General features: G+C 46.1%; 1 protein-coding gene across 1 annotated transcript in view; it reads left to right on the top strand.

The window, feature by feature from the left end:
* FREM3 (FRAS1 related extracellular matrix 3) overlaps positions 1 to 14,651 on the top strand; it is a 109,028-nt gene that overhangs the window by 79,011 nt on the left and 15,366 nt on the right. The window contains exons 15-16 of the mRNA XM_082269201.1: positions 3,588 to 3,719; positions 3,860 to 4,191. Coding sequence (XP_082125327.1) covers positions 3,588 to 3,719; positions 3,860 to 4,191 — 464 coding nt within the window. The remainder of the gene's footprint in view (positions 1 to 3,587; positions 3,720 to 3,859; positions 4,192 to 14,651) is intronic.

The raw sequence follows: 14,651 nt of genomic DNA, 5'->3' as shown, positions 1-14,651 counted from the left end.
TTTTGTAGTGTCTTACCAGCTGTCTTTTTTTCTTGCAGGCATTTAGCGGGCATTTTTTTAGGCAGGCATGTCATTTTTTTTATTTAGTGTCTGGGGGGTCTAAAAAGTGTACCTGTCAATTTTCAGCTCTGTAGCATGTCCAGAACCCCTAAAAAACAGCATTTTTACTATATTTTCAGGAATACGGCTTCTCTGCGGCTGGCTTTTTTTCTTGCAGACATTTTACGGGCATTTTTTGGGTGTCTTTGGAGGCATGTGCTTCTTAAAAATTATAGGAAAAAAGCTCTTTTTTTTTTTTTTACGTTTCTGGACAGACAAACAAAGCTATGTGAGACACACAACACTGCACACATGGGAAAAAGGAAATATGTAAAAAAAAAACACAGGAAAAGGAAATTAGGTCACAAGACATCAGATTGTGATTGGCCAAATAAAAAGTTGCCTCGCGATTAGGTCGCGTCAAAGTCGCGCTAAGTCGCGCCAAAGTCGCGTCAAAGTCGCGCCAAAGTCGCGTCAAAATCGCGTCAAAGTCGCGCTGGAAGCGACGCTACTTTAGTGGTAGCGGCAGTGTGAACCAGCACTAAGAGTTAGACAATTAAAATGTAACTTTACTTTTGTTTAGAAAAAAAAAAAAACAATCCTCCCCTTGTCAGTTTTAACAGAATAAGTAACTGTCTGAATGATCAGACAAATTATTACCTATAACTTGCAGTTTAATAAACAGGAGCCAAGTTAGGAACAAGAATGCAAAACAGTTTCAGAATGGTAAAAATCATGCATACATTGAAGAATATTACAAAACAGATTATGAAAGCTGCACAAACATGGACCCTTCACAGCAGTGTCCCTGCAACTCTATCAGTGTACCATGTGCCGCATAGCATTGTCTCTATAAGACTCTATAAAAAAAAACAGTCAGGCCAAGGATCAATACTTCGATAAAACAGTTCAGAACACAAACAGCTATTTGCACTTTTAAGCAACTGAGCTTGCAATCTGCACATAGGGAAATGTATTCTTGGCTGAGGAAAGGCCTGAATAAAACACATGACCATTACTTTACAGCTTAAAATAGGTTATTTAGACAAAAATAGATTTTATCATTTTTAATTGTGATTCTCAGCACTGTGGGGATGAAACATAGTGATGGCATTTTTGCAGCTTTGAGTGGTCCTTGAAAACTACAGCAGTGCTGCCTACTAGAAATTTTAAATTATTGGATGTCTCTCAAAGCGCTATCTTTGAGGCCTCATTTAAAGTCTAAGTGCAGCCAAAATAAAAAATAAAAAAAAAACTTGCAATATAAACTCAAGGGATATTATTTACAGTAAGTAAGATGTGTTCCTTGTGTGGATGCCTTTTCTTTTAGCTGAAATTCCCCTCCATCTATGTTCATGGACAGTAATCTTCCGGTGTGTTGCCAATTAAAGTATAACTAAAGGCAAATCTTTTTTTTTTTTTTAGTTTTGGATAAAGCGGAGATGGATTAGAACTCCAAATGGATTTTATTGCTTGCTGTGGGGGCCCCCTTAAGCAAATTTACCCTCTCTATTTGTCCTGTTTACTATTATCATTGAAAGTGAAAATAAAAGAAAACCCCAAATGTTGGGTTGTCCCCAGAAGAGTAATAGAGTAATAGAGGGGAAATCTTCCAATGGGGATGCTAGTTCTGGTGATCTGGCGGTCCCCAAAGAAATCCCTTTATTTGCAAGGATTTCCTTTCACTTCCTGTTTGGCTATGGGACAGGAAGTGAAGGGAAATCTCTGCAATGGGATACAGATGGTGAAAAAAAATCTGACGGGTTATAACCCTTCCTTTACTCTATCCAAAATGAAAAAAAAAACAAACAGCTTTGCCTATAGTTCTGCTTTAATACAACTAAGGGGCTTTCACAGGCACTCATCAGTAGAGACCAACTATGCTTGCCCTTTCCATCCAGCTGCCATTCTTAGAAGCATACTACAGTTTCCTTGAATGAAGCGTGATCTGTGAATGGAGAGGGTGAACCTAATAATCATTCATTTATCCTCAATTTATAGATCCTGTTTCATTTATAGAAGCTGTAGTACGGCTCCTATAAATGGAGCAGCTGGACAGAAATGGAGACATAGTTGGGCTCTTTTGAAAAAAGCCCATAACAGCCAATTCGTTTTATTAATCGCCTCCACACCAGAATATTATGGGTTGAGGGTGGTGTTGGCCTGGATGGAGGAGGATTTCAACTAAACAAAGAGGCATCAGTACAAGGGACACATACTACTGACTGGCAATTATGTCTCTTATGCTGATTGTTCTGTTTTTTATTTTAGCTGCACTATTAGGTTTTCATAGGGTGGTCACCAGCTCCCTAAGCTCACCCTGTTGTGTGAACTACGTGCAGTTCTGCTTTTTCCTGTCCACTACAGTAAGCCCCGGTTCACACTTCTGCGAGTGCCGGGTTCGCATGTAATGTCGGAGCGCACTGCTCCGACATTACATGCGATCAGCTGTGCGGTGCGAGTTTAGCCATACAGTTTGTATGGCTAAATTCGCATCGCACCCGGAGCAAACACGCACAGGAGGCATTTTTGCAGCCGCATCAGGATCGGATCGCACAGCGGTTCACACTTGTGCGATCCGCTCCTGTGCGAACTGCACGATCGCACTGCGATATGCGATCAAACTGGGGGTGTCGTTAAGATTACATTGACACCCCCAGCATATCGCATATGGCAGTGTGAACTGCCGGGGGTGCGTGTGCGATGCGGGAACAGGCTGCGAATTCGCAGCCTTCCCGCATCGCATAAATGTGAACCGAGCCTTAATGCCCTCTGCTAGTTGATTGACAGCTTGACTGTTTAACAGCTAAGACTGAGACTGGATAGCTTGTTCTGATAAAGCAAGTGGAGAAATAATGGATCTAGTGTCCGTTTCAACTGGTAATAAAACAATTAATATATATATATATATATTACATATATATATATATATATATATATATATATATTATTTTGTCCATTATACTGTATTTGCTAATAAATCCATTTGACTTTTGTGTGGTACCACTTTTAATTTTAAAAAATCCTACTTGCTGCATCCTTAGTGCGAATATTAGCAAGTTCTTATTTTCATAGGGATAAACCAGATATAAAACCATTTTATTATGTATCAAAAATGCCAGGTGTGACTGGGCCCTTAAAGGAAATCAGTACGTAAATTTAAAAGCTACTATTGCTGACTCCCTTTTCTAAATATAATATTCATAAACTGCTATATTAATATAATGGCTTCAATAATTGTTGACTCTCTGTCCCAAAACAATTATGCAGATAAAATGTTATAACGTCACTCTGACTTGATTTGCTGCATGCTTTTTTTAAAGTCAGTGACTCAAAGTATTGTGAAAGAGAAGTTGGTTTTGTTTATTTGTGGATTTCCAGCCATGATAACACAATTAAAAGTAAAAGAGCAAAGGTTTAAAAAAATATTACATAGCTCAAATAGTTTGAGTTTTCCTTAAATATTTTATTTAGGAGAACATTTATTTATAGTATAATGTTCTATTTAAAGTATATTGTTACAATATTATTGCATTTTTTTTTTTCAGGATTGTGTCAGCCACGGGTTCCAGGGACAGTCGGTGCTGAGCCTTTTTCTGCAAAAATCCGTTATACGGGTCCGGAGGAGCCTGACTATCCCAATTTGATAAAGCTGACAGTGACCATGCCACATATGGATGGTAAGAGTTCTCATGACCTCTGGTAATAATAAATACTACAATGTGGATGCAAAATCACTATACATGTATGGGGATGAATTAAATGCCTTATGCTATAGTAAAGTGAATATTATTAAAATAAACATGATCTTGCATTCCAGGTATGCTTCCTGTTATATCAACCAGACATATGTCCAACTTTGAACTCACACTCAGTCCAGATGGCACTCGAGTTGGCAACCACAAGTGTTCTAACCTCCTTGACTACAATGAGATTCCAACCAAGCATGGTTTCATCACAGACAACACCAAGAATGATGAAGTGATAGGTGAAACATCCCCATACCAGTACAGTGCAGCTCTGAGGTCATCCAGGACATTGCGTTTCTACCGTAATCTCAACCTAGAGGCCTGTTTGTGGGAATTCAACAGCTACTACGATATGTCTGAACTCCTGACTGATTGCAGTGGCTCGATAGGAACAGATGGACAGGTGAGCATTTATATATATACAAAATGAAACCAAAGTGACATGAACGTAAAACAAAATAAAATGCACTGGCCCTGTGAAGTATTTAGGCACTTGTTTAATATAATGGAATACAAACACTCACAAACCTAAATAGTAGGAAAGAGAAATCCGTCCATTTTAGCAGCCTTGTCTGTAATCAAAAAGATGCTCTATGTTGCTTGTGCCAACCAATAAGTGTGAATTTTTTAAATTCCATATAACAGCTGGATGTGAGTGACACAGATAGCACCACAGCAAGTCAGAACCACACACACACAAGCGCTACTCTACACATACTAAGGCCCCTTTCATATTGCTTTGCTGTGGTTTCCCCCTAGTGTGGGTGCAGCCCGGTGTAACCATGGTTTTTGTGTGGGTTACCTGCGCTTTGCCATAGACTTCCATTCGTTTAGGAGGTTTTGGTGCATATCTTGAAAGCACATGGGCGTTCTTGTCAAACCAATCTCTTAACATTCTACGAGGAGGTGAGCTGTGAGCTAGATAGGGGCAGACCAGTGGATGTGGTGTACTTAGATTTCGCTAAGGCGTTTGATACAGTTCCCCATAAGCACTTAATTTATAAAATAAGGTCTGCAGGTATCGACAGCAGGGTTTGCTCTTGGATATGGAACTGGCTAAAAGGGCGTGTCCAAAGGGTGGTGATAAACAGCGCATACTCAGACTGGTCTGAGGTGGCAAGCGGGGTGCCCCAAGGCTCAGTCCTGGGACCAACCTTGTTCAATTTATTCATAAACAGCATTGAGGGCGGGATCAGTAATTCAATATCAGTTTTTGCAGATGACACAAAATTGGGCAGGGCAATAACTGCACAGCATGAAGCAGATATCCTACAGGATGACCTGGACAAAATAACGGAGTGGGCAACGACTTGGCAAATGAGGTTTAAAGTGGAGAAGTGTAAGGTTTTGCACTTGGGGACTAGAAACATAAAAGCACAATACATGTTAGGGGGGGAACCCTTGGGGGAATCAAAAATGGAGAAAGATCTGGGAGTCTTGGTTGATGATAGACTAGGCAATAGCATGCAATGTCAAGCGGCAGCTGCCAAAGCCAACAGAATATTAGCATGCATAAAGAAAGGGATGTATTCCAGAGATAAGTCTATAATCCTTCCACTTTATAAAACTCTGGTCCGACCGCATCTGAAGTATTCTGTCAAGTTCTGGTCGCCAGTCCTCAGGAGGTATGTGTTGGAGCTGGAGAGAGTCCAGAGAAGGGCAACTAAACTAATTTGGGGATTGAAGGACCTTAATTATGAAGAGCGTCTGCAAACGCTTGATTTATTCTCCCTGGAGAAGAGACGCCTGAGGGGGGACATGATAGCAATTTTTAAATATCTCAATGGGGATCTCAGCTTAGAAAAAAAGCTGTTCAGTCGAAGGGATTGCATGAGGACTCGAGGGCATACAATGCAATTAGAGGAGAAGCGTTTTAACCTCAGGCAACGTGGGGGGTTCTTTACTGTTAGGGCTACAAGATTGTGGAATTCTCTACCACAAGAGGTGGTTTCTGCAGGTAGTATGGTGGCTTTCAAAAGACTCTTAGATGTACAGTGGGTACGGAAAGTATTCAGACCCCCGTAAATTTTTCACTCTTTGTTATATTGCAGCCATTTGCTAAAATCATTTAGGTTCATTCTTCTTCCTCATTAATGTACACATAGCACCCCATACTGACAGAAAAACACAGAATTGTTGACATTGTTGCAGATTTATTAAAAAAGAAAAACTGAAATATCACATGGTCCTCCTAAGTATTCAGACCCTTTGCTCAGTATTTAGTAGAAGCCCCCTTTTGATCTAATACAGCCAGGAGTCTTTTTGGGAAAGATGCAACAAGTCTTTCACACCTGGATTTGGGGATCCTCTGCCATTCCTCCTTGCAGATCCTCTCCAGTTCTGTCAGGTTGGATGGTAAACGTTGGTGGACAGCCATTTTTAGGTCTCTCCAGAGATGCTCAATTGGGTTTAAGTCAGGGCTCTTGCTGGGCCATTCAAGAACAGTCACGGAGTTGTTGTGAAGCCACTCCTTCGTTATTTTAGCTGTGTGCTTAGGGTCATTGTCTTGTTGGAAGGTAAACCTTCGGCCCAGTCTGAGGTCCAGAGCACTCTGGAGAAGGTTTTTGTCCAGGATATCCCTGTACTTGGCCGCATTCATCTTTCCCTCGATTGCAACCAGTCGTCCTGTCTCTGCAGCTGAAAAACACCCCCACAGCATGATGCTGCCACCACCATGCTTCACTGTTGGGACTGTATTGGACAGGTGATGAGCAGTGCCTGGTTTTCTCCACACATACCGCTTAGAATTAAGGCCAAAAAGTTCTATTTTGGTCTCATCAGACCAGAGAATCTTATTTCTCACCATCTTGGAGTCCTTCAGGTGTTTTTTAGCAAACTCCATGCGGGCTTTCATGTGTCTTACACTGAGGAGAGGCTTCCGTCGGGCCACTCTGCCATAAAGCCCCGACTGGTAGAGGGCTGCAGTGATGGTTGACTTTCTACAACTTTCTCCCATCTCCTGACTGCATCTCTGGAGCTCAGCCACAGTGATCTTTGGGTTCTTCTTTACCTCTCTCACCAAGGCTCTTCTCCCCCGATAGCTCAGTTTGGCCGGACGGCCAGCTCTAGGAAGGGTTCTGGTCGTCCCAAACGTCTTCCATTTGAGGATTATGGAGGCCACTGTGCTCTTAGGAACCTTAAGTGCAGCAGAAATCTTTTTGTAACCTTGGCCAGATCTGTGCCTTGCCACAATTCTGTCTCTGAGCTCTTCAGGCAGTTCCTTTGACCTCATGATTCTCATTTGCTCTGACATGCATTGTGATCTGGAAGGTCTTATATAGACAGGTGTGTGGCTTTCCTAATCAAGTCCAATCAGTATAATCAAACACAGCTGCACTCAAATGAAGGTGTAGAACCATCTCAAGGATGATCAGAAGAAATGGAAAGCACCTGAGTTAAATATATGAGTGTCACAGCAAAGGGTCTGAATACTTAGGACCATGTGATATTTCAGTTTTTCTTTTTAATAAATCTGCAACAATGTCAACAATTCTGTGTTTTTCTGTCAGTATGGGGTGCTATGTGTACATTCATGAGGAAGAAGAATGAACCTAAATGATTTTAGCAAATGGCTGCAATATAACAAAGAGTGAAAAATTTAAGGGGGTCTGAATACTTTCCGTACCCACTGTATATCTTAAGGATCAGATTCAGGGCTATGTGAGATGATTACGGCCACACACACCTACACAGGTTGAACTGGATGGACTATTGTCTTTTTTTTTTGAAAATTTGTTTTTATTGAATTTTTGCACAAGAAAACAGACAAGACACTGCCACGCAGGGCAACAAACACAAACAGTGACAACAGGTCAAACCCACCCCCCCCCCCCCCCCCCACTCCAGGCTCCATCCAGCATGTCCAGTGCAAAAACAAAGCTTCTATCAGCAATAAAGATACCCCTCAAGTCTGCTCCAGTTATCCAGTAGTAAGGTCATAGAACATATAGATTAGTTCAGCACAGAGCCCACAATCAGCAACCCCATGGCTTAGTCAAAAAATAGAGAGACTTCTATACATGTAGTAAGAACACAATGAACATGAAAATATCACCGACCGGCATGTCCACCCCCCCCCCCCCAAACAATCCCGAACAATAGCACACAGAACACTAAAGCTGATCAACGGAGGTCGAGGCCGGAGAGTCTATCCATGTTTTCCACACTTTATCAAACTTGCGGGGGCATCCCCTACTGAGATACGCGGCCTTATAGAGCGGAGTCACTTTATTAACCAAGCCCTTCCAAAAAAGGATCGTGGGAGCCAAGGGACTCCTCCAGTGTAAGAGCAGAGCCTTGCGAGCATAGAAAAGTAGCAAACTGACCAAAGTACGAACGGCCCTCGCAGGGGCCAAGCCATCCACCAACCCCAAGAGGCAAACCTCCACGGAGCTGGGGACCGGAATCTTAACCACCTCCACAATACAAGCTAATACGGATGCCCAATAGTCCTTGACCACCGGGCACCCCCAGAAGACGTGACTGAAGTCCGCCGGTGAATGTAAACAACGCCAACACTCCGCCGAGGCCGTCCGATAAATACGTGCCAGCCTCGCCGGCGTGTAATAAATCCGGTGCAGAAATTTAAAGTGAATCAGACGGTCCCTCGCAGAGACCAGGTAGGCGAAGGGTGAACTCCACATATCATCCCAGTCATCACCATCCAGGTCAGGCACCTCCTCCACCCAGCGTTCCCGACACCTACGTACAGCAGGTGGAGTGATAGCGAACAATTCCCTGTACAATTCCGAGAGAGGCTTCCGCATATCCGCCGCTTGTATCGCCGTTTCAAGAGCTGTAGCTTTAATCACAACACGAGAGGAACCGAACTGTGCCACAAACGCATGGCGAAGTTGAAGATAGCGAAAAAAATACCCATTTGGAAGATCATAACGCGCCTTCAGGGCATCAAAGGTGCACAGCTCCCCACCAGAGACAATATCCCCCAGCAACTTCACCCCCTTAATGGCCCAGATGGCAGGGTCAGGGATCGAGGCAAAATGAGGAAACTTGGGGTTCCACCACAATGGGGAGGCTGGGGAAACACCAGTGGCTTCTGGCTCCACCAGCACCTGCATCTGTTCCCAGGCTTTGATGGTAGAACGCATCGTTCCCGTCAGCTCAAATTTAGCCCTGGACCCCCGATGCAGTAAAAGGCGAAGACTCTCGTAGGAGCCCAAAACAGCCGCCTCCAGCACCGTGGCAGAGTCCCCATCGTCCCCCGCAAGCCAGCGTCACGCCACCACTCCCTGCCCAGCCAGGAAATATTTATAAAGATCAGGTAAAGCCAATCCCCCCTGACCCCAGGGCTCCTGCAACACCTGCATACCAATTCTAGGAGGAGAGGTACCCCAAATAAAGGAACCTATCAGGCCATGAACGCGGCGGAAGAAAGAACGCGGGACCCACACCGGGGAATTTCTAAGGAAATACAGAAAGACAGGGAGAAGTTTCATTTTCACCAAGTTAATGCGCCCCAGAACCGACAAAGGTAAGTAGCGCCACACCTCCGCCCTGCGTTTGAAGACCTCCAGCAATGGGTGAAGATTCAGATTAAGATAGTCCGCCACCCTCGCCGATACCCTGACTCCCAGGTAGGTGAACTCAGTCACCCATTTCAATGGCAGCGCCCCATCAGCTGCAGCAATGGCACCAGGATCAATAGGGAGCATAGTGGATTTATCCCAATTTACCCTTAGGCCGGAAAACTTTGCAAAAGTGTCCAGGATATTGAATACCGCCCGCAGGGAAGCATTGGGATCCTTCAAAAATAAAAGCATATCATCCGCATAAAGTGCCAGGCACTCCTTAATGGAGCCCACTTCCAGCACCCCCACCTCCGGAGATGCACGCAATGCAATAGCCAAGGGTTCAATCATCAGGGAGAACAAAAAGGGTGAAAGAGGGCAACCCTGCCTAGTCCCCCTACCCACTGCAAAAAAGGGAGACAGGGAGGATCCAATCTTCAACGCCATATGCGGGGAGGAGTACAAGAGGGAAATCCACTTGCAAAATTTAGGACCAAACCCCATGCGCCTCAGCACCACCCCCATGTACCCCCAATCCACCGTGTCGAAGGCCTTGGCAATGTCCAAGGACACCACCACCCTAGTGCCAACAGAGGCATGGGACACCTGCAAATGAGTAAACAGACGTCGAAGGTTCGTGTCTGTGGACTTGCCTGGCATAAACCCGGTCTGATCAATGTCCACCAGGGAAGGCAAGACCACTGCCAGCCTAGTAGCCAAGACCTTCGTGAGTATCTTGAGATCCACATTGAGCAAGGCAATGGGGCGGTAGGAGGAACACAGGGTGTGATCCTTCCCCGGCTTGGGCAGGAGAACAACATACGCCTCGAGCATGGAACCCGGCAGGGCCCCCTGATCGAAACACGCCGCATACAATGCCTGGAGCCTGGGAGCCAAGGAGTCTGAGTACTGCCGATACCACTCCACCGGGAACCCATCAGGGCCCGGCGATTTATTGGAGGGAAAGGATGAGATGGCTCTCTCTATTTCCTTCAGCGTGATGTCATTGTCCAGCCACGCACTGTCCTCACCCTCCAAGACCGGAACCGGCAAGCCAGACAAAAGGCGCTCCAACTCCTCCAGGTCATATGCAGGCAGGGGGGAATAGGTGTCAGAGTAGTAATCCATAAAGACCCGGGAGATCTCCCCCGGGTCCCTAACCAGTTCCCCTGAACTAGATGCACGGAACACTTACCGAAGCCCTCTGATCTGCCACCAAAAAGGCCAATAGCTTACCATTCTTGTCTCCCTTCTCAAAAAGTGACTCCGCTCTATGTTTAAGGTTGGCATGCGCAAAATTAGTATCCAACAAAGCCAAACGCCTCCTGGCCTCCTCCAGGGCCGCATAGGCTGCCGGTCCCGGAGCAGCTGAGTATTCATCCTCCAACCTACGGACCTCCAGCAGAACAGCTTCTCTGTCAGCATTAGCCTCCCTACGGGATGTCTTAATCGCAGAGATGTAATGACCCCGCATAACCGATTTGAAAGCATCCCACAGGACTACCCCTGCCGTGGACGAGGCATGATCTTCCCAATATGCAGGCATCTGGGGCTCCACCTGCTGCATCACCTTTTCAGTCTGCAGCCAACCCGGCGAAAGGCGCCATGCACCCCTAGTTCCACCCGCTCCCACCCGCAGAGTCAGCAGCAGTGGGTTGTGATCGGAGAGGCCACCCGCCAAATATGTAGCATCCTGGACCAAAGCAAGACAAGGCCCATTAGCAAAAGCCAGATCTATCCTGGACGCCGTTCTGTGCACCCCAGACCAACAGGAGTAGCCACGTACCCCAGGGTTTTTCCAGCGCCACAGCTCCGTAAGCTGAGCCGCGGAAGACCAGGACACCAGTTCAGGAGACGACAGTCTACCCGGGTTAGAGGAGTCCAGCCCGCCGTCCAGAACAGCATTGAAATCCCCCGCCATGATTAGAGGAAGGTGCATATAAGGGGCCAAGGTCACCAGGAGATCCACCAGAATCTGGGAGTGGAACGGGGGAGGTAAGTAGACACTCACCAGTACCACCTGCCGGTGAAAAATCTCCAGGAGAACAATAACATACCGTCCGCCAGGATCCGTAATTACCTTTTGAATCGAGCAGGGTGCATTTCTACCCAGCAAAATAGACACCCCACGGGCATACGTGGAGTACGTGGCGTTGAAGATCCTCTGAATCCAAGGCCTCTTCAAGGCAAGCACCCTGCTCCCATCCAAATGCGTCTCCTGGAGGAGGATAACATGCGGTTGAACAGATTTAATACCTAAAAATGGCTGTGCGCTTCACCTTGTCATTGAGACCCCGCACATTCCATGACATGATTTTAAGTAGCTCAGCCATAGAACAGCAGAGGGGCACATAGCAGGAGGGAGCCGGAGGACCAAGCACAGCCCGAGGACCAACCCGATCCCCCAACTCCATCCAGACATTCAGCAATACAGACACATAAGTAAAAAAGAACAGTGACCACCGGATGGAGCCTGGAGCCAAGAACAAAAAAACATCCCTGCTGTGATACCCAAACCTGGAACAAAAAAAAGTGCAACAGGGTACCCAGCCTAATCCCAAAACCCAGCAAAAATTTTAAAGGCATTGCTGCAACATAAAAACCGCAGCCTGCGTTAAAAATAGAGTCAAAACAAAAAAGAAAAAAATCGTTAGTTCAACAACGTGTAGCACACAGAGCTCCAATGATCTGTAGACCACTTCACAGCCCCAGGGATAGAAGCATGGATCCAGCCCAGGGCAACCCAGGAAACTTCAGGGCAGGATCAGCAATACAGGAACCATAGATGTCCCCCCATCAGCAATTGAGGAGGCGGACCGTGCGTAGACAGGAGCTGCAAATAGGGAGTACAGTGCAGCAGGGCCCCAATAGCCCCATACCATCCATGAGAGCAGGTGCATCAGAGGAAATTAAATGGATTCCAACCAGTCTGCAGCCTCCCCCGCCGAATTGAAGAAAAGGACAGATCCCTTGTAATCCACACGCAGGCGGCTCGGGTACATCATGCCATATTTCAGGCCCTTGGTTCTCAGGAGTTTGCGCACTTCAGTAAAGGATCTGCGTTTTTTCTGCGTTTCCACAGAGAAGTCAGGAAATAACATTATCTTGCTGTTCTCAAACTGCAATTCCTCCTGTTTCCTGGCCTCAGAGAGGATACGATCCCTGTCACGGAAGTTCAAAAAACGGACCAGAAACGGGCGCGGGGGGGGGGGGGGCCCCGGGTGGCCGAGGTCCTGTGGGAACCCTATGGGCCCTTTCCACCACATATGTCGGGGGAGGGGGAGGCAATTTGAGTAGATCACAGAAGAACTTCTCAGCAAACAATGTAGAATTAGATCCCTCAGCCTTCTCTGGCAAGCCGACCACCCTGATATTGTTGCGACGCTGTCGGTTCTCAGCATCCTCCATCTTGTCTGCCAAAGCATTCACCTGGGCCTGCATGGCAATGATTTGTGCCGAATGGGAAGCGGTGACATCCTCCACCTCAGACACCCTGCCCTCAGTCTCAGTCAGGCGCTCCCTGATTTTATCCAGATCATGGCGGATCAGGGTACATTCAGAGGCCAGGTGGTCAATCCGGAGCATCAGGGCAGTTTTTGAGGCGTCTATAGCAGCCAGTATGGGAGCAGTAATATCCCCCCCTCCAGGTGACCCCCCAGTCTGTCCAGTGGTCCCCAGTAGTGACCCCTCGGTACCTGAGTCCATAGGCTGTGCCAGAGGAGGGTTCCCGGCCCCCGCAGACATCTTTCCCGACTTCAAGAAGGCCTGGGCGCCTGTGGCTGCAGAGGAAGAAGATAAGGCCTGGACCTGCAAGATGGCGGCGGCCGCTTTCGCGCCTCACGGCGGGACCGCTCGTTTAGGCCACGGGGTCGGTGCTGAAACCCGGGATTTTCTCCCCGGCATCCGTGCCCCACCCGTGCCCGATGCGGAGGAGGGCAAAACCGCCACGATCTGAGGCACAGGGGCCGTGGATGGAGCCGGATAAGTTCAGGATGGTGAAGAGCTCTGCTAGAACACGTCCGGCGCCGTCTACATCCCGGCCACGCCCCCCGGACTATTGTCTTTAATCAACCTCACCTACTATGTAACTATGTAAAAAAAGTCCTGCATGCAAACGCACCAAAACCGTCCAATCTAATGGAAGACTACGGCAAAGACTGGGTAAACCTATTGTACAAGTACTGTAAGAGACTGATACCAGGTCAAAATCATAGAAACATAAAAAAGTGACAGCAGAAAAAGACCGAATCGGTCAGGTCTGCCCATTTTTTTTTTTGTTTTTTGTTTTGTTTTGTTTTTTTCATTAACCTTATTGTCTGACTGTAGATCTATGTTTGTCCCGGGCATGTTTGAGGCCATTTACTGTTGACTTTCTCACTACCTCTGCTAGTAGTTTATTCCAAGCATCAAACTACTCTTTCAGTAAAACAATACTTTCTAAGATTAGTTTTGAACTTTCCTCCAGTTAGTTTGAGGTCATGTCCCCGTGTTCTTGGTTTTGGTTTCATATTAAAAAAAACTGCCCTCCTGAACCTTATTCACCCCGTTGATGTATTTAAAGGTTTCAGTCGTGTCTTCTCTTTCCCTTCTTTCCTCCAGACTGTAAATATTAATTTCCTGAAGTCGCTCTTGATATGTTTTGTTGTTACCCGTCTCTGCACTCATTCTATTTTATCAATATCTTTCTGTAAGAAAGGTCTCCAGAACTGGACACAGTATTCTAAATGAGGTCCCAGTAAAGATCTATATAGGGGAATCCGAACCTCCTTCCTCCAGCTGGTGACCCATCTAGTGATACATTCTAGAATTCTATTTGCTTTTCCCATTGCTTGTTCACACGGTTTGCTCATTTTGCAATCATCAGAAATAAGTTCCCCCAAATCTTTTTCCTCTGTAGTGCTGGCCAACACTGTACCTCCAATTTTGTACACTCCCAGTGGATTATTTTTCCCAAGGTGCATTATTTTACATTTAGAAATATTGAATTGCAGTCTCCACTGCTTTGACCAATCTTCCAGCAATGCCAAATCATGTTCCATGTCACAGACACCTCCAGGGATATTAACCCTATTACACACCTTTGTGTCATCAGCAGAAGGACATACCTTGCCCAACAAACCTTTAGATATAATACTTAAATATAGATTAAATAGAACAGGACCTAGTACAGAGCCTTGTGATACACTCAGACAGTGTGACCCACGATAAATGCTTAAGGGTCCCCGCACAGGCTGTCAAGGTCCGATGAGTTGGATGCCGCTGATCAGTGAGGGTACAGGCTGAGGAAAAGTCCAAGCGCTGCACAAACTGTTGGCGCTATATATCCAGACCCAAA

The sequence above is a fragment of the Pelophylax lessonae genome (assembly GCF_965119305.1).
Source record: "Pelophylax lessonae genome assembly, chromosome: 1".
NCBI lineage: Eukaryota > Metazoa > Chordata > Amphibia > Anura > Ranidae > Pelophylax > Pelophylax lessonae.
Note: the sequence above shows the minus strand (reverse complement) of the source record. Positions and strands in the feature narration are given on the sequence as shown.